The following is a 25,447-nucleotide window of genomic DNA, read 5'->3' as shown; positions in this document are numbered from 1 at the left end:
CAAACTCCCAGATGATGCAAGGAAATTATGAATGGTCCTATTCAAACGTCTCCTAATTTTATCCACATAAAAGAAATTACCCCAGGTGGACCAAAGGAGCCTAGGGACCATTTCAAAAAAGGCCAAAATAGTACGAGGAAACAGCAGCTTGATGGCACAAAAATCGTTCTTCATCTCGCAAAGCAATTCCCACGTCCTAACCTTGACAATATCGTTCGCTCCCAAATGAATAACTAAAACTACCGGGGCGGGCCAAATAGAAGATAAATATAGTAAATGGTCTCTAAGATTACGCCATCTCAGACCCCTAACACCAGACCACAAAATCTTAAATTCGTTAAAGTCCAGACCTAAATTGCTGGAATAGCTCCTGGATGCAGCCAGCCTTTCAGCCCAATAAACGTAGGAGTGGCCTACAATCCAAATAATGTATTTAGGAGGATCTGAAAAATAAAAATCAGACAATTAACAATTCAGGGCGAACATAAAGCTTATACCTATTACTAACCCATCTGCCAACCCTCTTTTGACTCTCAGGAGGGAAACCCAATAGGTTAGCCATAGTGGCAGCCCCAATTCTAAAGGAGTGTGATGAGAATTTCAAACCTGCTAGGTTAAGGCGCTTAATGCATGAGGAAAGCACAGCAGAAAACTGGTATCTGGTCAAAGGAGACAAGTCCTGATGGATAAAGAAAGAACCGTCAAAGCAGGGTCTAACCGCTATATAATTGGCCATGTGGGCGACAGGGCATAGCAACAGGTTGGGAGAGGAGGCCAGAGATATCCACTTACCATTACCCAACCTAAAAGTTTTGGACCTGCAAAGAAAAAGACGTAAACCATCCGGTTGCATGGACACATGAGAGAACAACAGAAAAGAAGAAGATGATTTGTTTCGAGCCGTAAACTCACCCACGCGCAGGGCACCAAAAAGGGTCACCGAAAATGCTGCCCTGAAAAGCAGGAGTTCAAAACTAGAAAAACAAACATCCTCCAAAACCGACATTAGTCTGATTAATAAAGAAACTGAAATAGGGCGCCTAGCATCCTTTGTAGGCGAGGACTTCCGAAATCCTTTAAGGATCTGACTGACCGAGAAAAAAGAGGTCAAGGCAGGTCTGCCAGAAAATTTAAGAAAAAAGGAAACCCCGGCTAAAATCTTACTAACTGAGGCAGGGCTGAGCTGGGCCTGCATCAGGTAGGACACAAAAGCCAAAGCGATATAATCATTAACGTCTAAAACATCCACCACCATGTCAGAGCAAAAAGAGCACCATCTGGACCAGGCTAGGTTATAGTCTTGCCATGTCTTCTGTGCTACCGAATTCTAGAGATGAGCAGTTATCAGTCCCAAATCAAGCCCCAGAGGCAATCTGGGCAAGGGGTGCCGTGTCGATCCGCTGATGGAACCAACTCCCGGAATCTGTGAAACTGCAAACGAGAAAGAGCGTCAGCTATTGTATTATCTATACCTACAATGTGGCGAGCTTTCAACCAGATATTGTAACGCATGCAGTGCAAAACTAAAAAACGTAAGAGTTTGATAACTGGCTCTGACTTGGATGACAATGTGTTGATAGCAAAAAGTACACCTTTGTTATCTGTATGAACCATTACCCTGCGATTCATGAACTTATCTTTCCAGATTACCACAGAAACTACCACAGGAAACAACTCGAGGAGGACTATATTATGCAGAATATCTGGAAGCCGCCAACTGGAATGCCATTCAGAGGCACACCAGAGACCATCCAGGAAGGCTCCAAAGCCGGATGAACCAGCGGCATCTGTGAAGAAATTCAGCTTAAAATTGTCTATAAAAGGATGCTGCCAGGCCGTAGACCCATTAAAATTACAAAGGAAAGAATCCCATATTCTTAAGTCTTCTTTGACGTTAGCAGAAATGCAAACATGAGAGTAAGGATTCTTCAAACCCCTCGTAGCCAAAGCAAAGCGCCTAGAAAAAATTCTGGCAATAGGAATGACCCGAGCTGCAAACGCAAAAAGACCTAATAGGGATTGAGCCTCCTTCAACAAAACCTTGCGTTTGGATAAAAACAACGAGATCATTGCTCTCATACGGAACAACTTCTCTCTGGGTAGCCTAAACTCCATCAGTGATGAGTCTATGATAATCCCCAGAAATTCAATAGTAGTTGATGGAAATAAAGTTTTCTCATGCGCAATTGGAATCCCAAAGGAATCACAGATATCAAAGAACGAGTTCAATGATTCAAGACATAACTGTGAGTCCTTTGGGCCAATGAAAAGGAAATCATCTAAGTAATGTAGCAGACCCCCAGTAGGGGAACCTTCCGACAAAACCCAATGTAGAAATGTAGCAAAAGCCTCAAAATAAAAACATGATAAGGAGAAGCCCATGGGCAAACATTTGTCAAAATAAAATTTGTTTTGGAAATGAAAACCCAGGGAATTGAAACCTTGCGGGTGCACGGGTAGCAGACGGAAAGCAGATTTGATGTCTGCCTTAGCTAACAACGCCCCCTGTCCAAAACGCCTCAAAAGCATTAGAGCTTCATCAAAAGAGGAGTAAGAAACAGGGGCAAGAATTTCTGAAACCTCGTCATTAAGTGAATTGTCAGCTGGGAAGGACAAATGATGGATAAGTCTGAAAGTACCCTGCTCCTTCTTGGGGACAATGCCCAAAGGAGAAAGACGGAAATTAGAAAACGGTGGACTGCGGAAAGGGCCAGCTACCCGGCCTTCATTAACCTCTTTATCTATTTTCTCCTGCACAATGACAGGATGCCTCCTAGCAGACAGTAAGTTCTTTACAAAAACGCAACCCGGCCCAGAAATTGAGGGAACCAAGAAACCATCCTGGAAACCGTCAATTAGGAGCCGTGCCATCGTGCGATCTGGGTAGAGATCTAACCACGGTCGCATTCTTAACAAACTCACTGGGGTCATGGCTTTTGCCACCAGTGTCCCTGGATAAGGATGGGAGGGAAGTTGTTGATGACTTCCGAAAGCACCTATTCGCTGGGTGGGCCCCATTGCAATAGGAGCACTCGTGTTTATACCTACAGTTTGACAGGAATTTACACTGCCCTTCATTGAAAACAAAACAGAAACCTTTGCGAAAGGCATTCTGTGGGGCAAACGTTCGAGGTGTAAATGAGGGCTTCTGCGGCAGCATTAGGTTCAGCCATAAGCCGACATCCTTACAACCCCATTTTAAAGATGGATGAACCGCCAATTTCTGTCTGAAATTTTCATCATAGGTAAACCATGAGGTACCACCAAAATGACGAAAAGCTTCCGCAATTATGTCCACGTGCTGAAATAAGCCTGAACATTTATCTGGGGATTGCTCACCCAGCACCACTGCATAAATGCAGAAATCTTGCAGCCAATTTTGAAAAGTTTTGGGCACAGAACGTCTCCTATCTTCCTCAGAGCGGTCCTCGGCCTTCCTTTCAAATTTAGGTACGAAATCTTTGGAAGCCGGCAATAGTGACAATAAATCTACAAATTCCCCCCTCCAAATCTTCCCTTTAACAGCGTCAGGCAAATGAAAACCTAACGGTGAAATTTCACACGGCATAGGAATCTTAAAGGAGGACTCCGCCACTACAGGGTGGATGGCGCGCGGAGAGGGGTTAAGAGAATGAGGTATTTGAAAAGGTTTTTGCACTGGTGCACTTGCATTGGTAGCAAAGGGCACCTCTGACAAATTGCGCCATATAGGGCTGACATCATCCAGACTATGCTGTGACATACCATCATTTGTATTCATAGCACCAGATGGCTGTGCCCCCTGTAAAGCATCATTATCAGTGACATGGAAAGCACCAGAGCACTGTGCACACAATGCTGTACTAACATTAGCACCAACTGTGTGTGCCCCTTTAATTTCTCTCACAATACTAGCTAAAGTATCAGCCAAACTATTTAGATCAGTGACATTACTAAAAGTGCGAGTCTCACCCATAGGCAAACTCCTTGTCTGCTCATTGCTTGTTGCAACAGCTGGCTGAGCGCTTTCCTGACGGGGGGGTCTTCATATAGGGGGCACAGCGGGCTCGCCCTCTGCCAGCATGGCACTGTGAAGCCTCTTCTCTGGCTTTCTTCTTTACCCTCTTCGGCTGTCGGCGCGGACTGGGCATGTCTACTGCGGACTCCTCCATTTTCTCCTGGGCTGTGCTAAAAGACGGCTCGGGCGGAGCTTCGGACTGACCAGCCTCCAGGCAGTGAAGGAGCCACTCCTCCCCTCCGGCACTCTCCGCCTTCTCAATTAGGCGACGAAGAAGGCTCTCTCTTTCCACAGGCGAACGGTCCATCCTTGCGCTGCGGTGTGAGTCCCGGTCCTGCTCCACACAGTCTGACGGTAACGGCCGGACGGCCCTCTTTTATCACCTCTGAAATTCGCGGGCTTAAGGGGCCCGCCAGATTGCACCAATCAGCTGCTTGTTGCTACCCTGCGGAGGCTGCTGCCCACCAATTGCCAGCCTGAAATACAGAACAGGGAACATGCATTCCCCTTTGGCTCTCCCATGTTGGTCCTGCATATTGCATAGACCTTTCATAGTATGGCATTGCTTACAGACAGCTTTTTTAACTTCAAGTGACCTTACTGATATGAAAAATAGGACATATTTTGCTTTGACGCATTGGCTTCTTATTCCATTACAATTGATCTGAACAGGAAATAAGGAAGTACAACAGGTCTGAGAAAGCAGCTGCACTATTCTATTATCAGCTGGGCCTTCCTCTTATACATTGATTATGGTGTAATAAATTGTAAATATTTTTTTTAACTACAAACACATCTAAGTGTATGAAACAGTGGCATGGGTTTCATACTGTTTATTGATAAATAAATACAACTTGCATGTGGAAGCTATTTTCCATCAGTGTTTTTCGGTTTTGGCCTTCTTACTATAGCATATTAGGTTCCATGCAAATCTTCCAGCTTTCTGAGAAGGGAAAGAGGGAGACTTTTTATTTCTAAAATGTTTATTTTAAAGTGATTTCAAACCTCAGACATGAAAAATGAGCAAAGCACATCATTCTTTAGTGTGTACTAGCCTGAAACCAAAGCACCAAGTTGTGGCCCTCTCTGATTTCTCCTGTAAACTGCATTAGTCACTTATGGAAGCTTATGCCGACACTGAAACAGCCTCACGGGAGATGACCCGCCCCTCTTCCAGCACACAGCAGGTGACTTATAGCCTCAGTTCTGAATGTTTTTCTATGAGCATGTTAGAGGGGGTGTGTCCCTTTCCTCCACTCAGCTATAAGATTACATTGTACTCTGAGCTCTAGCTCTGCAGTGTGTGTGATGTCAGATCCCTGCCCCCTGCCTGCTAGAGCTGAGGAAATCCTTTGATCCGTGGGTTTTATAACAAACTACAGGAGAGCTGCAGATAAACAGCTATAACTTATGTAGGAGGATTTATTTCATCTCTGTATATCACATGAGGCAATCCACTTCATTTGTAATATGCAAGGGTTTATGTTGTACAACCACTTTAACCGCTTGCTGACTGCTGTACGCTGATATACAACGGCACAATGACAGCGGTGGGCAAATGGGCGTACCTGTACGTCCCCTTTAAGAGCCGGGGATAGCAGGCGTGCGGCGTGTACAACGTGACTGTGCCCGCGGAACCGGCAGACTCGGTGTCCGCCGGTCTCCTGGCGATCGTGTCACGGAGCCTTAGAACGGGGAAGTGCCTATGTAAATGAGGCTAAAATGTTAAACGTGTAAACAATATATATGGTAAAGTGCTAAAGTGCAAAAAGATGAATATAAAGCAGCTGGCTTCTGAAGTGTTGCCAGCACCAAAAATATGAGTGATATGTAATGAAGCAGCGCTAAATATCTATTCAGAAATACTAAATAAGGATAGCTGATAATAGAGTGCTAATAACGTTCCCAGGTAACTCTGAACCAATCTTAAGGTATAAAGTGCTAATAGTATAACAATATAAAGTGCTAATAATAAAGTGCTTAAAACAATACAAATTCTCAATGTGCAAAATGATGCAATAATAATGACATCAAAACAAAAATTCACAGCGATGACTGATGTAACTTCGGATGCTAGGCAAATAGTCTCTATAAAGGTAAATGCATCAAAGAAAGGAAAAAGTTCTAATGCAGATAATATAATGACTAGTAGAAATCCTTCTCCAATCCACACTCTGTGTGTGCTAGCCTCTCATCTCAAGGGAAGACCCCAAATTGGTCTAGTCATGCATCAACAGATCAACAGATGTCCTTTTCCTACTCCTTGGGTGTATCTCAAACGAAGATAGCTGGCGCTGCTCACACTACATGCAGGGAAGAGGAGCTGGTCATGGAACTCAGTGTTTGTGGAGAAATAGCCTAGAGATTGCAGTGACCATCACAAGGCTACGCACTCGCAGCATACAGCTCCTTCTACAGGCCAGTAGAAGGAGCTGTATGCTCCGAGCGTGTAGCCTTTTATTCCTGTCCTCCTCACATGGAGGTCGGCCCACCGGGTGATGTCATTTCCCCGTGCGGTCCACGCCAGGCAGCCAGGTGGATCTTCTTCACTTCCTGCTCTGGAAACAGCGTCCTGTGCATGAGAAAACACTGCTGATTGCTGGGGAAAACCGGATTGTTGGCACCCCTCAAGGAGGACCCTATAAATGACAGATATGCCTGTGATGTCTTTGTTTCTGTAAGTGCATTTATGTTTGCGTTATTAAATTAACTTTTTAATATTGCACTTGAAGTCTGTGTGACCGGGTAACCACACAGGAGCACTATTAGAAGATAGCATCAGAACATTGTCACCCTTGAAGTGCCTGAACAAGAACCTTTATAGCAAGATCGCAAGGTATTATTTGTAGGAAAGTTGCAAGTTTAAACATTTTAAAGATGACTTTTGAAATGACATTAGCAAGTTAAACTACTGTATTGTTGGATTTTAGTTATTCGGTTTACTTAATACAGGAACTGATGGCTGTTCCTCTTTAAAGTAGACGAGAGCCCAATCTGTGAGGCTACTGTTCAGATTTGATTTAACATGTGCTCACAGTATAAATGTGACTGGCACAGATTCTATATGTAATGGTGAGGATCTTATGTAAAACTATACTACCCCAATAAAGACGTGATTTTGTTCCTTTTAAACATAATGGTGCATATTTATAAAGCATGTAGGTAGGGTGCAGTGTGTGCGGCAGCAATAATTCACAAAGTCAGGTGCAATGTTAAACTTGTATTGAAGTAATCTAGCAAGTAATATAGCAACGATTCACAACAAACCCAGTGGAAAGGCTACCCAGCCGGGTGCACTCAGTTTACAACAACGTGAAGAAGCAGATTGCAGCTGGACTGACAGTGTCTGTAGAGAGGGAGCAGAATGTGACCTGGTTGTCTCACTCCCAAATAGAAAGGTGTCCAGCAGAGATTCAACCCTACGCTTTCCCTCCTCAACAGGAACCTTTCTCTAGTGCTAGTACTCTCACAGGCAGGTTACCTGTCCCTACTCTACCAGCTCTCCAAAAGCGCACCAAAGCCAGGAGCCAGGGCCTTAAAAAGGCTCTGCCTGACCCAAGATGGTTGCCAGAGTAACATGTGGCAGCAGCATCTAATCGGATTGCTTCCCCAGTGACCCTTGAAACCATAGAGGAACCGTGTTCTCTTGACTTCCCCAATTGCACTTCCGCTGTGATAGCACCACCTGCAGTGGAGAAAGTAGACTGCACCTACCTACAAACAGGTAATCTGATATCTCAAATATGTATTGCATGGTAGTGTTCATAGTCCACTTGATTTAGGGCTCCTGCACACAGCCACAAGGGGGCCATGCACCATCCAAGTTTTCTACAATATGTCTGCTCCCAGGGTTGTATGTCGGCACACGTACATGTGTTTATATAAGGACCGGCGTAAACCCATGTACAGATACATCCTGTAATTGCTTCCTGTGGGCAATTGTACACAGCAGCTGTCACTCCCAGGAAAACATTTACGCAGGTTCTGTATGTTCTTGCATGCTATACAGCCCCCCTGTGGCCATATGCTTGAACCCTTAAATGGCAGTGATTGATTCACCACCAGTGAATGTTTAGTGAGCCATGTTCACTATTTATATATATGCCCCAAATTAGGTATAATCTCATGTTGACTTTCAAAGTCAGTTTTTACTTAGCAAAGAGAAAATGTACTTAACTTCATGAATTAGGTGACGTTGTGTTGACCCAATGCACCTTTTTAGTTTTACATAAAAAAGGCCCTTTGCTGTGAGGAAATACATTAACTGTGCAGCAGAGAACAAGGAATGCACAACTTTGTGTGTTCCTAGTTCTTGAGCCTGATGTCAAACTGAAAATGTTGTCATAGAGCCAAGATAACTAATACATTTTGACCTAGGAAATGTGTGTGTGCCACTCAGGCTCGTTGGTAAAGGGGTATGTAATCAATGCTTCCGCAGCCGCTGCTAGAGTGCTGACAGGGGATGGAACCCATCCTGGTTCCTATGAGGCTTCAGAGAACAATGGGGTGGGGGCGTGGCCAAGACAGGCATGTGAGAGGACGCATCTCCCACAGCTCCCGGCAGCGATCCGGACACCGATCCTCCCCCAGCCCACATACCGGTCCAATATAGCCCTATGCAGCACGGGTACAATCCGGAGACCCTAGGGGAACATCCGCTGGCTTTTTGTACCAGGGGAAAGTTCCGAAAAGGACAGACAGAGATGACGGGCCTGGAGGCCCAAGATGGCGCCGCGGCGTCTCCTGTGAAACACACACCGCGCGGACAGGACAAAATGAAAGACACAGGTCCTAAAACAAGTAAGACGCCTAAAATCCCTGGTAAAGACGCCCCTAGAGACATGGTATACTATGCTCAGAAAATGGCTGGGACATTGGGAGCGGAACAGACATCTCGCCATTCTGGGTCACAATCTATGCAGGAGGCCATGCAGGCAGACACTATACAGGTGCACTGGGGAGAAGAGGTGGGGGAGCAGACAGCCCATGCATCTGGGGAACCACACAGCCCAGCGGACCTGGACACTGTTCAACCTACTTTAGCTGACATACTTAAGGCTGTGAATAATTGTACAGCCTCTGTTAACACGTTGAAGGAGCAGTTTTTTGGCTTAAGAGAAGCCGTGTCACTACTAAGGCAAGACATGCAAAAGATACGTGAGCGTACCACGGCTGTGGAAAGCAGGGTCAGCGACATGGAGGATCAACTACCATCCATGACACAGGACACCAGAACAGCATTACAATTAGCCAGGGATGCATATGACCGCGCAGAAGATATGGAAAATCGCTTAGGGCGCAACAATGTTTGCATAGTGGGGTTGCCTGAGAAGGTGGAGGGCAGGGACCCCACTACATATGTTGAAAACTGGCTACTGGAAATCTTTGGCAAAAATGCTTTTTCTCCATTGTTTGCAGTGGAGAGGGCTCACAGAGTGCCTTCACGCCCCCCTCCACCAGGGGGCCCTCCAAGATCCATCCTGGCAAGGATTTTGCATTATAAGGATAGAGAAGCAGTGTTGAGACAGGCTCGAGAAAAGGCAAATGTTATACATAATGGTGTCCGGGTGTCCTTTTACCCGGACTTTTCGGCAGAAGTCCAGAGACGCAGAGCCAAATTCACGGATGTGAAACGCAGACTGCGTCTTCTTCAGCTCCCATATGCTATGTTATATCAAAAAAATTGCGGATCATGGTAAGAGGCCAGGCGCAGTTCTTTGAATCTGCTAAGGAAGCTGCAACTTGGTTAGACAGGAATGAACAGGCACTGAAGCGGCAAGGTCCACAAGAAGAAGATTGAATCAAATAAGCAGACTGTTCTTTGTGATGCTAAAATACTTGAAGATGTCATCCTAAATGACTTTCTAAATTGGTAACTAGAGCATATACTCTTTACAAAATTGTCAGATATTCCTTGGCTGGGGGACAATATATTCCTAACTATGTAAAGAGAGCGAATTGGATCAAAAATTGAACTCACAGATGTCCATCTTTACTACATATTGAGAGATGGAATATTGCAAGCAATGTTAAAGTTGCCATGTTGGCAGGATGTGCAGTTTGTAGCACAAGCAAGTTTCTTGTTTCACTACCCCCAATTGTTATGGGGAGGAACTCAGTGGCGAAAGACACAAGCAGATTGAATGCTCACTTAGTTGTATACGAATTCAACGATGGTACGGCAAGCAGCAGACCCAGAAGAACCATGGTACAGAGAAGATACACTGTCTCGATAGACTGCACGGAAAAAGCCGGTTAATATTCCTTGCTAACCAGAAGACATGACGGACATCCCGATAGTATCTTGGAACGTTAGGGGGCTCCACTTTCCGTTGAAGCGCACTATGATTCAAATGTGCTTGAAGAAATACATCCCCGGAGTACTATGTTACCAGGAGACCCACTTGACTGCAGATACTGTGGGCTTTCTTGGATACTCTTGGGTGGGAAGGGCCTACCATTCCACACACACTTCCTACTCCAGGGGAGTGAGTGTGTTGATTCATGGAGCCCTGGACTATGAAGAGTTTACAAAGGAAATTGATAGTGAAGTTCGATATGTTTTTCTTCATTGCAGGCTGGGTACATTGATTTGTGTGTTGGCTGTGGTATATATTCCTCCCCCTTACACGGCAGCGGTGCTTAGGTCTTTGCTTACATTTATGGATGGCAGGCCTGACGCGCCGCTGTTGGTAACGGGAACCTCTGCCCTCTCCAGGGATACCCCTCTGGCGCGGTTGTTGCAAGAGGTGGGCTGGGTGGATGTCTGGAGACATAGGAATCCAGGGGTCAAACAATTTACATGTTTTTCTAAATCGCATGGTTGCTTATCTAGAATGATCTGGGGGTGTGCAGCTTAAACATGCTCCCATATGTGTCGGATATAATACATAGACCTCGTAGCGTATTGGACCACTCTCCAGTGGTTATACGGATTACAATAGCCCCCATAGTTACACTACCTAAAGCCTCTTGGAAATTCAATGCCTTTTGGCTGAAACTATTCCGTTCTCATGAGGGGATAGTGGGGAGCATGTGTGAGTTTTTCTACACCCAGGATCCAAATGATTCCATAGTCGGGCAGTGGGATGCCTTTAAGGCATATTTGAGGGGTGTGCTGATTGCTGAAATGACTAAGGTTAAACAAGATTCATCAGCTCTTAAAACTGAAATTGAAGCTAGAGTACAAGAGAAGGAACAATTGTATGTAGCAGACCCTTCGGACTCGACCAAGGAGGCATGGCAGGCAGCTTTATCTGCATATCATCAACTGCTATCCTCGTCGGCCGACAAGAAGAGGTTCTTTGCAAAACAGGCATTCTTTGAAGAGGGCGAGAAAATGGGTCGTATATTGGCGAGAATCGCAAATTCTTACCAGAAATCACCAACCATAGGAGCTATTAGGACTAAGACGGGTACCATAGTAAATACGCCTGAGAAGGTGCTACAGGAACTAGCTGCCTATTATGAAGACTTATATAAGCCAGGTACATCTTATACTGCTGAGGAGTTAGAACAATACTTGGGACAGATAGACTTCCCCAAATTAAATAAGGTCAAATTTAGAGAGCCCCCTCACAGTAGAAGAATTACAGAATGCGGTCGGATCTTTCCCTAACTGTAAGGCACCGGGGGAGGATGGGATCCCCATAGAGATATACAAACAATACCCTAATGAATTACTACCCCATTTGCTTAGGGTCTTTAATAGATCTCGGGAAGAGGGGCGCTTGCCAATATCAATGTCCGGGGCTAATATTGTTTTGCTTCTTAAACCTGGCAAAGACCCAACAGATCCAGGGGCATATCGCCCGATCTCTCTCTTGCAGAGCGATGTAAAAATATTAGCTAAAGCTTTAGCCCTTAGACTAAATGGAGTAATCACCTCAATCGTGCATGGTGACCAAGCTGGTTTCATGCCTAATAAATCGACTGCAGTCAATTTAAGAAGGCTATTCCTCAATATGCAATCAAAGGCAGACAATATGGGGTCTAGGGCCCTGCTGTCGTTGGATGCCACTAAGGCTTTTGACAGCATAGATTGGGACTATCTATGGTCAGTTTTGCAAAATTTTGGATTTGGTCCACAGTATATATCCTGGGTTAGGCTCCTTTATAGTCAGCCGGAGGCCGCTGTGAGGGTGTCTGGCTTCCTGTCTCCGAGCTTCGCGTTGAGGAGGGGCACAAGGCAGGGTTGTCCCCTGTCTCCCCTCCTCTTCGCATTAGCAATTGAGCGATCGGGATCAGGGCAAATCGGCACATCACAGGTTTCTGTTATGGTGACATGCAGGAAAAAATTATGTTGTATGCTGATGACACCATGCTTTTACTTGGTGACACGGACCTCTCTTTACAAGAGGCCATGTCGGCCATATCTGAATTTGGGAAATATTCCGGTCTTCTTATAAACTGGTCCAAGTCGGCCCTTCTTCTATTGGATGGAGAGGAATCGCAGACTGTGAGCGCCGCTTGCCCAATCCTGAGGGCCAATTCCTTCAAATATTTGGGGATTCAAATTACGTCACAACTCAGGGATTTTATACATTTGAATATTTTCCCCCTCTTGCAACGTTTCCGGGATAAAATCAAGACTTGGAATTCCCTCTCATTATCGGTAGCAGGTAGAGTAAACCTGGTAAAAATTATTCTCATGCCACAGTTACTCTACTTCCTACATAATACCCCTATGGTCATTCCCTTAAAGATATTTCATATAATCAATGCCATTTTCCGAAAGCTTATTTGGAAGAATGGGCCTGCCAGGATTAAATTGGAACACTTACAGAGACCTAAGGATTGTGGTGGATTAGCATTGCCCAACCCATGGCTGTACTATCTCGCTGCCCAATTACAACACTTGATTGGTACATTTGTTCCGTCACAAAACTCATCACACAAGTTAATGCTACATACAGTAGGTAGGGGACCGATTCATATGGCTTTGGAGGCACAGGCCTTCACTAGGCCACATAAAAAATTCCCTACTTTTAGCCTGGTGCAAAAGGTATGGATTAAATCCAAATATCTTCAGAGTATTGACGGATACACGGAATACAGTCCCCTCTGGCATAATGACACTTACAGGGAATTAGCTAAATTACAAAGTGGGGCTCGATGGAAACAATTTGGAGTTACCCATATTAAACATATTTTTCGGGATGGAGTGTTGCGTACATTTGCTGATCTAAAAGCGGCATATAATTTGCCCGCATCAATGGTTTTTTTATTACGTGCAACTCAGACATGCAGTGGTGGCTTAGAGCAGCTCCTCTGAATGGCACTTGTCACCTGCACCGATATTTAACCTCCTGAGGGATGCTGACTCATCTAAAGGATTTATTTCCCAATGCTATGCCATCCTGTTGCAATCCGTGATGAAGCGGCATCCCCTGAGGGTGAGAGAGAAATGGGAAATGGAGGTGGGACAGCTTGACGAGGATCAGTGGGAAGAGATTTTTCAGGCGGTGAACTTTTGTTCACTTAATGTGTCTCAAAAACTCACACAACTATATATACTGTTGAGAACGTACTATACCCCCCACAGGTTATATTTAATGAGTCGGCAGGCAGAACCAACGTGTACTAGATGCAAGCGTGAGCATGGGGATCTTATACATATGTTGTGGAGGTGTCCCAAGCTCCACACATACTGGGTAGGGGTGGTGCGGAATATTAACTCAGTCATTAATGTGAATCTTCCACAGGACCCTAGAGCATGTCTCTTGGGGTCCTTGGAGGAATATAAATGGGAAGGACATTGTAAAGAGGCCATACATAGAGTACTTTTTCAGGCCAGAAAATTGATTATGACCCATTGGAAGTCTGATAAGCCCCCGACCATTAAAGAATGGACTGATAATGTTAACATAACTTTGAAGTTGGAAAAGTTGATATACCAACATAGAGGTAGTATGCAAAAATTTGAAAAAATATGGGGTATGTGGCTGGATGTGCCAGGATTGGCCCCTATGGAGTTGGTATATGATAGGCTACTAGGAATCAATACCGGGTGAGGTACAAATTGTGGTTATGTGTAACTGGTATCATGTGCTGAAGGTCATATATTGCTGCCGTTGATTGTTTACTGGATTCTGTATTGTATTAGAGAAATCCTATGGGTTTGCCCAAAATGCTTGTATTGTCTTTCCTGTAAACTTAATAAAATTTTGTTGGATAAAAAAAAAAAAAAAAAAAGAGAACAATGGGGTGGCCCCTAAAAGTCGAATATCTAGGTGTCCTGAAGTGATGAGTAGAGTGGCAACCACAGCCTGGACTCCAACCAGGCCACACCCCCAACGCATTTTACTCCACCCTGGAGCTAAGTCATGACTAAGGGTGGAGTGAAACACGTTTGGAGCTTGGCCTGCTTGGAGTCCAGGCTGAGGTTGCCACTCTACTCATCACTTCAGGACACCTAGATGTTCGACTTTTAAGGGCCACCCCATTGTTCTCTGAATACATTTTGATGTTGCTAAACTTGGTCTGAGCATCAAAGTTTCAAAAACTCTAGTCAGAGGATTAAACACCTAATCATGTGCAAGCAAAAAATAAAAATCACTTTGTTCACTTACCATTGTCATTTTTCCCTTTTGTATCAAGGGAGTTATATAGTTATATATTGTTTGGTGGCGCACTTTTTTTCTTTATATACACGTGTTAATATTTACAATGTGTAATTTTTTTTTTTAAAGAGTGATCCAGATTTTGGAATTGTTAATAACTACACATTTATAATACAACAAAATAAGATAGTATAAATGTCTCTATAGTAGGTCTTAAACTGCGATCTGTGTGGAAAACCTAAAACCTGGTAGCAACAGGCTCCTAGGCACTTCTAATAGCCTCTTACAGGATGTTAAGGAGAAGAACGAGGATGAAGAGGACTTGCCCAATCTCGAATGGTGAGCTTTAGGATTTTAGAACTGAGTACAGAAGGTAGATTGAATGACAACTCGCATATGGGCAAGGCATGGTTGGAGAGCACAAAAAGACTGGGTGTTGCGGTGGAAGTATAGCAGTCTGGGGAGTACATTTATCTTTAAGATGTCATTTTTCCCAAATCAGGAAAATGCCCCAGTGTTCCAATTTCTAAGGTCCTTTCTAATTTGTGTGAGAAAGGGGGGACTTTGTGAAAAACAATTTGTCAATTGTAGGAGTTATATTGATTCCCAAATATTTGATGGGGGTGGAGACCTATTTAAACGGAAAAGCTGATTTGAGGGCAATGAGAGTGTGAGATGAAATGTTGAGATTTAGCACTTCTAATTTTTGATCATTTATTTTAAAGTCAAGTGTCAAGTTCTTGCATTGGAATTGGAAATGGTGTGATAGGTTTGGTAATGAAATAAAGTAGAGCATCACCAAAGTTTGTGACTTTAAGTTCCAAGGTACCGACTAAGATAGCAGCTGGCTCTGACATGACATAAGAAAGGTTCAAGAGCGAAAACTAATGGAGAAAGTACCCAACCCTGTTTGGTTCCATTCTTCATGTTGAAATATTCCAAAAAGGCATTGTTTACTTTTATCCTTGCTGAGTGGTTGGAATAGATTCTCTCAATCAATTTTCCTATCCTATCCCCTAATCCCAGGTGTTGAAGACTGGCTTTCATGAATGACAAGTCGACCCAGTCAAGTGCCTTTTTGACATCAATTGACAGAAGAATGGTGGGAATTTCCTAAAGAGGGTTGGGTGGATTGCATTTGGGAAAAGCTTTAGGTCTATACTGAGGGGGGAAACTGGGTGGAAACTAGAAAAGTGGGCCAAATGCTTCCTTTCTTTCAGAATTAAGCCAATTGTTACCCTCGGTAAATCTGTAGTTAAAGTCTGGTCATCAAGAATAGAGTTATAGGCCATCAAAAAGAGATTGAAGATCCTACTGAAAGTTTTAATAGTACTGAAGTGAGCAATCTTTTTTGACAGTAAAGTTTGTTACTGTTTATGGCTTGATCTTTCATAAGAATGAATGTTTATGTAGATGACTGTTCATAAGTCTGCCAAACTGTTTTATTCCTGTGGGTAGACAAGTCCTTTATCTCAGATGACTGTCATTTGGGATACTGAATTTCAGTTATACAAATATCATATGTCAAGCCTGTAAATAACAAAAAAATATGGGTAACATTCAGAATAATACATTAGGATATGGACTTATACAGTGGGGCAAAAAAGTATTTAGTCAACCACCAATTGTGCAAGTTCTCCCACATAAAAAGATGAGAGTGGCCTGTAATTGTCATCATAGGTATACCTCAACTATGAGAGACAAAATGTGGAAACAAATGCAGACAATAACATTGTCTGATTTTTTAAAGAATTTATTTGCAAATTATGGTGGAAAATAAGTATTTGGTCACCTACAAACAAGCAAGATTTCTGGCTCTCACAGATCTGTATCTCCTTCTTTTAGAGGCTCCTCTGTCCTCCACTCATTACCTGTATTAATGGCACCTGTTTGAACTTGTTATCAGTATAAAAGACACCTGTCCACAACCTCAAACAGTCACACTCCAAACTCCACTATGGTGAAGACCAAAGACCTGTTGAAGGACACCAGAAACAAAATTGTAGACCTGCACCAGGCTGGGAAGACTGAATCTGCAATAGACAAGCAGCTTGGTGTGAAGAAATCAACTGTGGGAGCAATAATTCGAAAATGGAAGACATACAAGACCACTGATAATCTCCCTCGATCTGGGGCTCCACGCAAGATCTCACCCCGTGGGGTCAAAATGATCACAGGAACGGTGAGCAAAAATCCCAGAACCAAACAGGGGGACCTAGTGAATGACCTGCAGAGAGCTGGGACCAATGTAACAAATGCTACCATCAGTAACACACTACGCCACCAGGGACTCAGATGCTGCAGTGCCAGACGTGTCCCCCTGCTTAAGCCAGTACATGTCCGGGCCCGTCTGAGGTTTGCTAGAGAGCATTTGGATGATCCAGAAGAGGATTGGGAGAATGTCATATAGAATAAAAAAGTATATAGGGCGCACAGGACTAACGTAGTCCAGATAGTGTCTCTATTAAAAGTAGGTAGTCCAAAATGAAGAGGAAAGTGTTGGTAGGGATGGTGGGATGATCTTCAGCAAAAAGGGCAGCAGCTTTAAAAGACTGAAGCAGGCTCTATAATGACACAAAGAAACAAACAAAGGCGCCTCTAAGTGCAGAAGATTAACAATTTTAATGCCCCAAACTGGGTTAAAAACACTTACAGAATAGAAGTGGTAATCAGGCACATCATAAGTGAAGCTGCATTGGAAGGGGTCACGGTCAGAGGAAGCCTTCAGAGGGGATGGATGTAGTCACTGAAAACAGCGGTGTGGGACACAAGGAGCCGCTGTGAAGCCGGCGTCGTCAGCATGGAAAGACAGCGAACCCGGAAGTGATGTCATCCGCTGAGCGGCTCTGTAACCAGCCTGAACCGCAAACAAACAGCCTGGGCGAGGATGTGATGTCATCACATCCTCATCCTCGCCCAGGCTGTTTGTTTGCGGTTCAGGCTGGTTACAGAGCCGCTCAGCGGATGACATCACTTCCGGGTTCGCCGTCTTTCCATGCTGACGACGCCGGCTTCACAGTGGCTCCTTGTGTCCCACACCGCTGTTTTCAGTGACTACATCCATCCCCTCTGAAGGCTTCCTCTGACCGTGACCCCTTCCAATGCAGCTTCACTTATGATGTGCCTGATTACCACTTCTATTCTGTAAGTGTTTTTAACCCAGTTTGGGGCATTAAAATTGTTAATCTTCTGCACTTAGAATGTCATATAGTCAGATGAAACCAAAGTAGAACTGTTTGGTAGAAACACAACTCGTCGTGTTTGGAGGAGAGAGAATGCTAAGTTGCAACCAAAGAACACCATACCTACTGTGAAGCATGGGGTGGCAACATCATGCTTTGGGGCTGTTTCTCTGCAAAGGGAACAGGATGACTGATCCGTATACATGAAAGAATGAATGGGGCCATGTACTGTGATATTTTGAGTGCAAACCTCCTCCTGTCAGCAAGGGCATTGAAGATGAAACGTGGCTGGGTCTTTCAGCATGACAATGATCCCAAACACACCATCCGGGCAATGAAGGAGTGGCTTCGTAAGAAGCATTTCAAGGTCCTGGAGTGGCCTAGCCAGTCTCCAGATCTCAACCCCATAGAAAACCTTTGAAGGGAGTTGAAAGTCCGTGTTGCCCATCAACAGCCCCTAAACATCACTGCTCTAGAGGAGATCTGCATGGAGGAATGGGCCAACATACCAGCAACAGTGTATGACAACCTTGTGAAGACTTACAGAAAACGTTTGACCTCTGTCATTGCCAACAAAGGATATATATTGAAGTATTGAGATGAACTTTTGATATTGACCAAATACTTATTTTCCACCATAATTTGCAAATAAATTCTTTAAAAAATCAGACAATGTTATTGTCTGGATTTGTTTCCACATTTTGCCTCTCATAGTTGAGGTATACCTATGATGACAATTACAGGCCTCTCTCATCTTTTTAAGTGGGAGAACTTGCACAATTGGTGGCTGACTAAATACTTTTTTGCCCCACTGTACATATGTGCTATAGTTTTCTTTTTAATTTGTCTTTGAACCCATTCTGTAAAAGTAACCATAGCAAACAATCAAATGTTTTTTTTAATCCAGCTCCAAAAAACATGTTGACTTTAGTTGGGTCAAGGTAGCATTAATTTTATTTTCATATAAACACCTGTGCATATATGAAATATACATTTTATGTTGATTGTTGCAGGTGTCTGTCATTTATATATAAAGTACAGTATCATTGGTCTGTCTGTGAAATAAATGTATAACCAAATGCAAAGCCACACATTTTGCAATTAATATTGCAGTTATCTATAAATGTATATTTTTTTTGTTTTTTTTAGCTATACAAACCTTGTAGTTTCCAGTGATTTTAAGGATCAGGTGAACAACCCAGAAGTTAAGGTACGAGGGTCCAATGTAATCATCAATCAAGTCATCAATAAGATGCGTCTCTTCATACAGGTATGGATGCTCACTGAGTTACAAATGAATGATGGTTGCTGGAATGGCAACTACTTTTCTGCTTGGCATAACTTTATTTTATTCATTCATAGAGTGCTATCAAGTACCTTTATTAAACTGCAATTCCTAGTGTGTCCCTAGGGAGCCTAAAACTCGGACAAGCACTGTAACTAAATCTTTTGCTTCTTCAACTCCCTCCCGCTACCTCATATCCTGTGTTGTTATTGGTCACTTAAGTGTTCTTAACAGATAGTGTGGTTTGGGGGGGGTCCTCACAGATGGAGATGCTGAGCACTTCTTGCGTGCAATATTGATCTTGCAAGTACCTTGAATGTCTGCTATCAGCCAGACTCGCATTAAAGTTGATTATTTGTGCTGTATATAAAGTATCTCCCCCCCGCTCATTTTTGTAAATATTCTATTATATCTTTTCATGTGACAAGACTGAAGAAATGACACTTTGCAACAATGTAAAGTAGTGAGTGTACAGCTTGTATAACAGTGTAAATTTGCTGTCCCCTCAAAATAATTCAACACACAGCCAATAATGTCTAAACCACCAGCAACAAAAGTGAGTACACTCCTAAGTGAAAATGTCCAGATTGGGCCCAATTAGCCATTTTCCCACCGGTGTCATGTGACTCGTTAGTGTTACAAGGTCTCAGGTGAGAATGGGGAGCAGGTGTGTTAAATTTGATGTTATCGCTCTCACTCTCTCATACTGGTCACCAGAAGTTCAACCTGGCACCTCATGGTAAAGAACCCCCTGGGGATTAAAAAAAAAGAATTGTTGCTCTACATAAAGATGGCCTAGGCTATAAGAAGATTGCCAAGACCCTGAAACTGAGCTGCAGCACGGTGGCCAAGACCATACAGCAGTATAACAGGACAGGTTCCACCCAGAACAGGCATTGCCGTGGTCGACCAAAGGAGTTGAGTGCACATGCTCAGCATCATATCCAGAGGTTGTCTTTGGAAATAGACGTATGAGTGCTGCCAGCATTGCTGCAGAGGTTGAAGGGGTGCAGGGGTCAGCCTGTCAGTGCTCAGATCATACGCCGCACATTGCATCAAATTGGTCTGCATGGCTGTCATCCCAGAAGGAAGCCTCTTGATGATGCACAAGAAAGCCTGCAAACAGTTTGCTAAAGACAAGCAGCAGACTAAGGACATGGATTACTGGAACCATGTCTTGTGGTCTGATGAGACCAAGATAAACTTATTTGGTTCAGATTATGTCAAGCGTGTGTGGCGCCAACCAGGTGAGGAGTACAAAGACAAGTGTGTCTTGCCTACATTCAAGCATGGTGGTGGGAGTGTCATGGTCTGGGACTGCATGGGTGCTGCCGGCACTGGGAAGCTACAGTTCATTGAGGGAACCATAAATGCCAACATATACTGTGACATTCTGAAGCAGAGCATGATCCCCTCCCTTTGGAGACTGGGCCACAGGGCAGTATTCCAGCATAATAACGACCCTATACACACCTCCGAGATGACCACTGCCTTGCTAAAGAAGCTGAGGGTAAAGGTGATGGACTGGCCAAGCATGTCTCCAGACCCAAAAAAGATGTCATTATGGAGGAGTGGAAGAGGACTCCAGTGGCAACCTGTGAAGCTCTGGTGAACTCCATGCCCAAGAGGGTTAAGGCAGTGCTGGAAAATAATAGTGGCCACACAAACTATTGACACTTTGGGCCCAATTTGGACATTTGCACTTAGGGGTGTACTCACTTTTGCTGCCAGTGGTTTAGACATTAATGGCTGTGTGTTGAGTTATTTTGAGGGTACAGCAAAAATTTACTGTTATATAAGCTGTGCACTCACTACTTTACATTGTAGCCAAGTGTCATTTCTTCAGTGTTGTCACATTAAAAGATATAATAAAATATTTACAAAAATGTTAGGGATGTAATCACTTTTATGAGATACTGTATAAGGAGGGGGCTGGCAGGGGGAGCTGAACCCATGAGGTTTTTTACCTTAATACACAGAATGCATTTTGCCATTAGAACCACTTTAACCACTTGAAGATCAGGCCTATTCTGACACTTTTATTTACAAGAAAAAATCAGCATTTTTTGCTAGAAAATTAGAAAATTAGAGCCCCCAAGCATTATATATTTTTTTAGCAGAGGCTCGAGAGAATAAAATGGTAGTCATTGCAATTTTTTATGTCACACAATATTTGCGCAGTGGTTTTTCAAACGCAATTGTTTTGGAAAGAAGAGGCTTTAATAAATTTTAATGCAAAAAAACACAATATATAACCCAATTTTGTGGTAAGATATAAAAGATGATGATGAAGATAAAAACACAACGGGACAAAAAAATGAATGTCCATAACGCTATCTAATGTATATAACGATCAAAAACGTGGTCTTGGACTTTATCAGAAGAGTTCAGACTCACTATCACTGGAGCGAAAAGTAGTTTTATGTCTTCTTTTGCAGGTGGCAAGCTTTGGATTTTGTTTGGGGGGGGGAAACAATGATTGTTTGAAACTTCTCTTTTGTTTTGTTCAATTTTTTGCAGTCTGTGCCTTGTAGGAGAGACTTCTCTTCACTTTCTGTGCGGGAGAAACACTTCCTATCTCTATCCAAGACTAAAAGAAAAGTTTTGACTATTACTGAATACTACAGTAATTAACCCCATACAGTTATCAGAATACAACTTTTTTTAACATCATGGTCCTTTATTGGTGCTTACTTAAGCTGGGTATGCACTAGTAGAATTTTGTTCAACGTTTTCCGTGGTAATAATCTTGTAAGAATCTTCATTTTTCTAATCATTAGTGTAATTAAATCAATGTTCATTTTCTACCACAATGACAAGAAAATTCAGAGGAGCAGAATGAAGAATTTTCTCAAATGTACGAAATTTCTAACAGTGTTTCTGGATTTTATTTAATAAAGTCAATTTATTTCAAAAGTGAATGTTAATAGCAAATGAAATCTTGAACTTCTTTCAAACAACATTCAGAATTTTTGTGTACATTTTCATTTGAAATTCTACTAGTGTATACCCAGCTTTAGTCTATGTTTGTCATCTGTTACACTAAAGTCAAAGCCCCAAGGTATCTTTTGCTGGAGCAGCTCCCCTAAGCACAAAGGAACCACAAACCAAGAAGTTGCCAAATCACAAACCTTTCTTTTTTACTAAAAAGTAAACCGTTGATAGCATAAAATAGAATAAGTTAATAATTGTAGTGTGTTGCTGCTTGCTGTTTCTAATGACTGACAGCCTGAGGTCCCTTCTTACGTGTTCATTTATTCCCTAGGAAAGAAAAGATAGAATACTGATTAATTCCTTAGTGTTTTCTTTTTTAATGCTCTAAATAGCACAGGTCGTTTGATCATAATTTATATAAGTATCTTCTGAAACATCAAAGCTTTCAAAGCATGACTAACTTTCCCTGTTGATTTTAACACTGCAGATGTATTTCCAACATATGTGCATTTTTTTATATTTTTATTCACATACATTTGCTGTATTGATTCAGCTGTGACTGGTTTGAGGGTGCTGTGCAAAGAAACATAGCACAATGTACTCTAGCTGTAGTGGAACATCTGCAGTGGGCATGCTGATAAATCACTTTCCTAGTTGAAGGATGATCCTGTTAGTCCATCAAATATTTAAGCCAGGTTTTACTACAGGTTGTGCCAAACAAGTTATTTTGTGAAATGTTCACTACTGGTTTGCTGGCATTAAGAACTTGCTTACTTGCTTTCTTTTGATGTGACACAGATGTGCGTGGCAGACATAATGCCATAGCTCATCTTCAGGAAGCGATAGGACCTACTTTATGGCTGCAGCAACACAGCCATGCTGGAAAACATCCACTGTTTTCCCTTTTGTTGTGGAAGTATTCATTTATTATATTTAGAGACACATGTATGTTACAGAATGCAGTTTAGTGGGAAAGTTATGGCACGATTGGCCAGTATGGAGGGGCTTTTCCAGTTACACATCTTCAAATTATTACTATTATTTTACAGGATTTATATAGCACCAACAGTTTACAAAGTGAGGGCAGACAGCACAGTTACAATACAGTTCAACAAAAGAGGAATCAGAGGGTTCTGCTTGTTAGAGCTTACAATCTAAAAGGGAGGGTCAAGTGATACAAAAGGTAATCACTGTAGGGTAAAGGGCTGATGGAGAAAATAAAACATTTATTTGTTAGGTGGAGCAGGGATAGGCTTCTCTAAAGAGATGACTTTTCAGGGATCACCTAAAGCTGGATAGAGTAGAAGATAGTTCGGACAGACTGAGGTAAGATGTTCTGGAGGATGGGAGAGGCTCTGGATAAGTCCTGGTGATGAGGGACCTAGAGAGCAGGAGGTCTTTGGAGGAGCAAGGAGAACAGTTTGGTTGGTACTTTGTGACAATGTTAGTGATGTAGCTGGGTGTGGATGGCTTTGTAAGTTGTTAGTATTTAGAATTTTATTTGTTCAGTGAATGGAAGCTAGTGGAGGGATCAACAAAGAGGGGTACCAGTTAATGAATGGCTGGTAAGGTGGATGAGTATGGCAGCAGCTTTCATGATGGTCTGAAGCAGAGATAGCTTGTGTAAAGGTGAGCCAATAGGGGGGGTTGCAGTAGTCGAGGTGAGAGATAGCCAGGGAGTGAATTAGAAGCTTTCTGGTGTCATTGGTTAGGAAAAGGCGTATTTTGGAGATGTTGCATAGATTGAGGTGGCAAGATTTGGACAGTGATTGGATGTGGGGCTGAAAGAAACGTTTAGAGTCCAGGAATATACCTAATACATTGGCATGTGGAGACTTCAAATCATGCAAAATGATAGCTTATTGGAATTATCAACATGGTTCAGGTCTGGGATACGAACCCTGTTTTTCTATATATTGTTTAAAAATTCTGACCTGGACAGGAGTTCCTATTTATCTTATTCTTCTTTTCTTGTCTGGCTTGAAGGATGATTCCCAGGCACTGTTTGCAGATATTAAATCACGAAGATTACAAAAAAGAAACCAGAGAAACCTCTGTAAAGCAGTTCTTCAACAAGGACCCACTAACATATTAAATTATAAATCTTTAATTAGTTATCAAAAAACGAACAAATTTAGAAAAGCCAAATACATTATAAATAACTCTTCCACATCAAATTACAGCTACTAATGACATATAGTTAAAATAAGACTGACGTCTTAAGAGACTTGGGTGGCCACCATACCTATTTTACACCTCTCACACTGACATCAGCCATACACATGCAGACAAAAATCTCTAAGACCCGGGTCCAATGTGCTTTCAATAGTCCAAAAAGGCACTAGCTAAGACAAGCATTGTTACGGGATCCATTGGGTATACGATAGAAACATTTGCCTGTATGGATTATGTTAAGGGGATTAGGTAAATCATCCACTTTACAGATACAGTTCCCGGCTGGGATTGTTTGCAGTGCGGTGCCGAAAAAAACGGCACCGCACTGCAAACAATCCCAGCCGGGAACTGTATCTGTAAAGTGCCTTTTTGGACTATTGAAAGCACATTGGACCCGGGTCTTAGAGATTTTTGTCTGCATGTGTATGGCTGATGTCAGTGTGAGAGGTGTAAAATAGGTATGGTGGCCACCCAAGTCTCTTAAGACGTCAGTCTTATTTTAACTATATGTCATTAGTAGCTGTAATTTGATGTGGAAGAGTTATTTATAATGTATTTGGCTTTTCTAAATTTGTTCGTTTTTTGATAACTAATTAAAGATTTATAATTAAATATGTTAGTGGGTCCTTGTTGAAGAACTGCTTTACAGAGGTTTCTCTGGTTTCTTTTTTGTAACTTTTGAATGAGTTCAGAGGACAATCATCCCATGTCCGGTGATATCTTTCCCGTTCATTAAGGGGTTGATTAAACACATGGGTGCTTAAATTTGAGTGGGCAGTGGACAAGCCCTAGTAAAAACTCATATTCACCTATAATTAATAAGGCTGGTCTTTTTGGTCATCTCTCTTGTTCTTTTATGCTATTAAATCACGAAGACAATTCCTCCCTGCTCTGAAGGAGATATCAATACTCAATGACACTTTGCTGATTGTTGAACACACCCCAAATGCTCATTTCAGGAAGACCTGGAATGGCAACTCTAACATTTGCCATAAAAGGGATTGAGCACCTGCAAATAATTGTTAACTAGTGTTAGCCTAAATGCAGTGTTTAGTCCCAAGCAGAACATTTGCTAGATGTTCTGATTTTTGGAGGATTGCCTCCCCATTTCAAAATATGCTATCCCTTAAAGCATGTATTACAATCTCTGGAAATTCAGACAGTAACAACAATGGGCTACAGTGCAGAATAGTCTGCACTCTGTGTGACAACATACACAATGACAAAAGTACAGATGCTGCATTGATATACCAGAGGCAAGGCATGTCATGGGCTGTCGACTGTAGTGCTGTTGAACCAGAGGCACACATAA

At 42.7% G+C, this 25,447-nt stretch overlaps 1 protein-coding gene across 3 annotated transcripts in view; it reads left to right on the top strand.

Moving 5' to 3' along the window:
- The window catches only part of LOC141139569 (glypican-5-like), a 469,973-nt gene that overhangs the window by 237,716 nt on the left and 206,810 nt on the right, over positions 1–25,447 (top strand). For all 3 annotated transcript variants that reach the window (XM_073625838.1, XM_073625836.1, XM_073625837.1), the window contains one exon: positions 18,891–19,011. In XM_073625838.1, coding sequence (XP_073481939.1) covers positions 18,891–19,011 — 121 coding nt within the window. The remainder of the gene's footprint in view (positions 1–18,890; positions 19,012–25,447) is intronic.

Source organism: Aquarana catesbeiana, linkage group LG04 (assembly GCF_042186555.1).
Source record: "Aquarana catesbeiana isolate 2022-GZ linkage group LG04, ASM4218655v1, whole genome shotgun sequence".
NCBI classification, from domain to species: Eukaryota; Metazoa; Chordata; class Amphibia; order Anura; family Ranidae; genus Aquarana; species Aquarana catesbeiana.
This window is presented reverse-complemented; position numbering and strand designations above follow the sequence as displayed.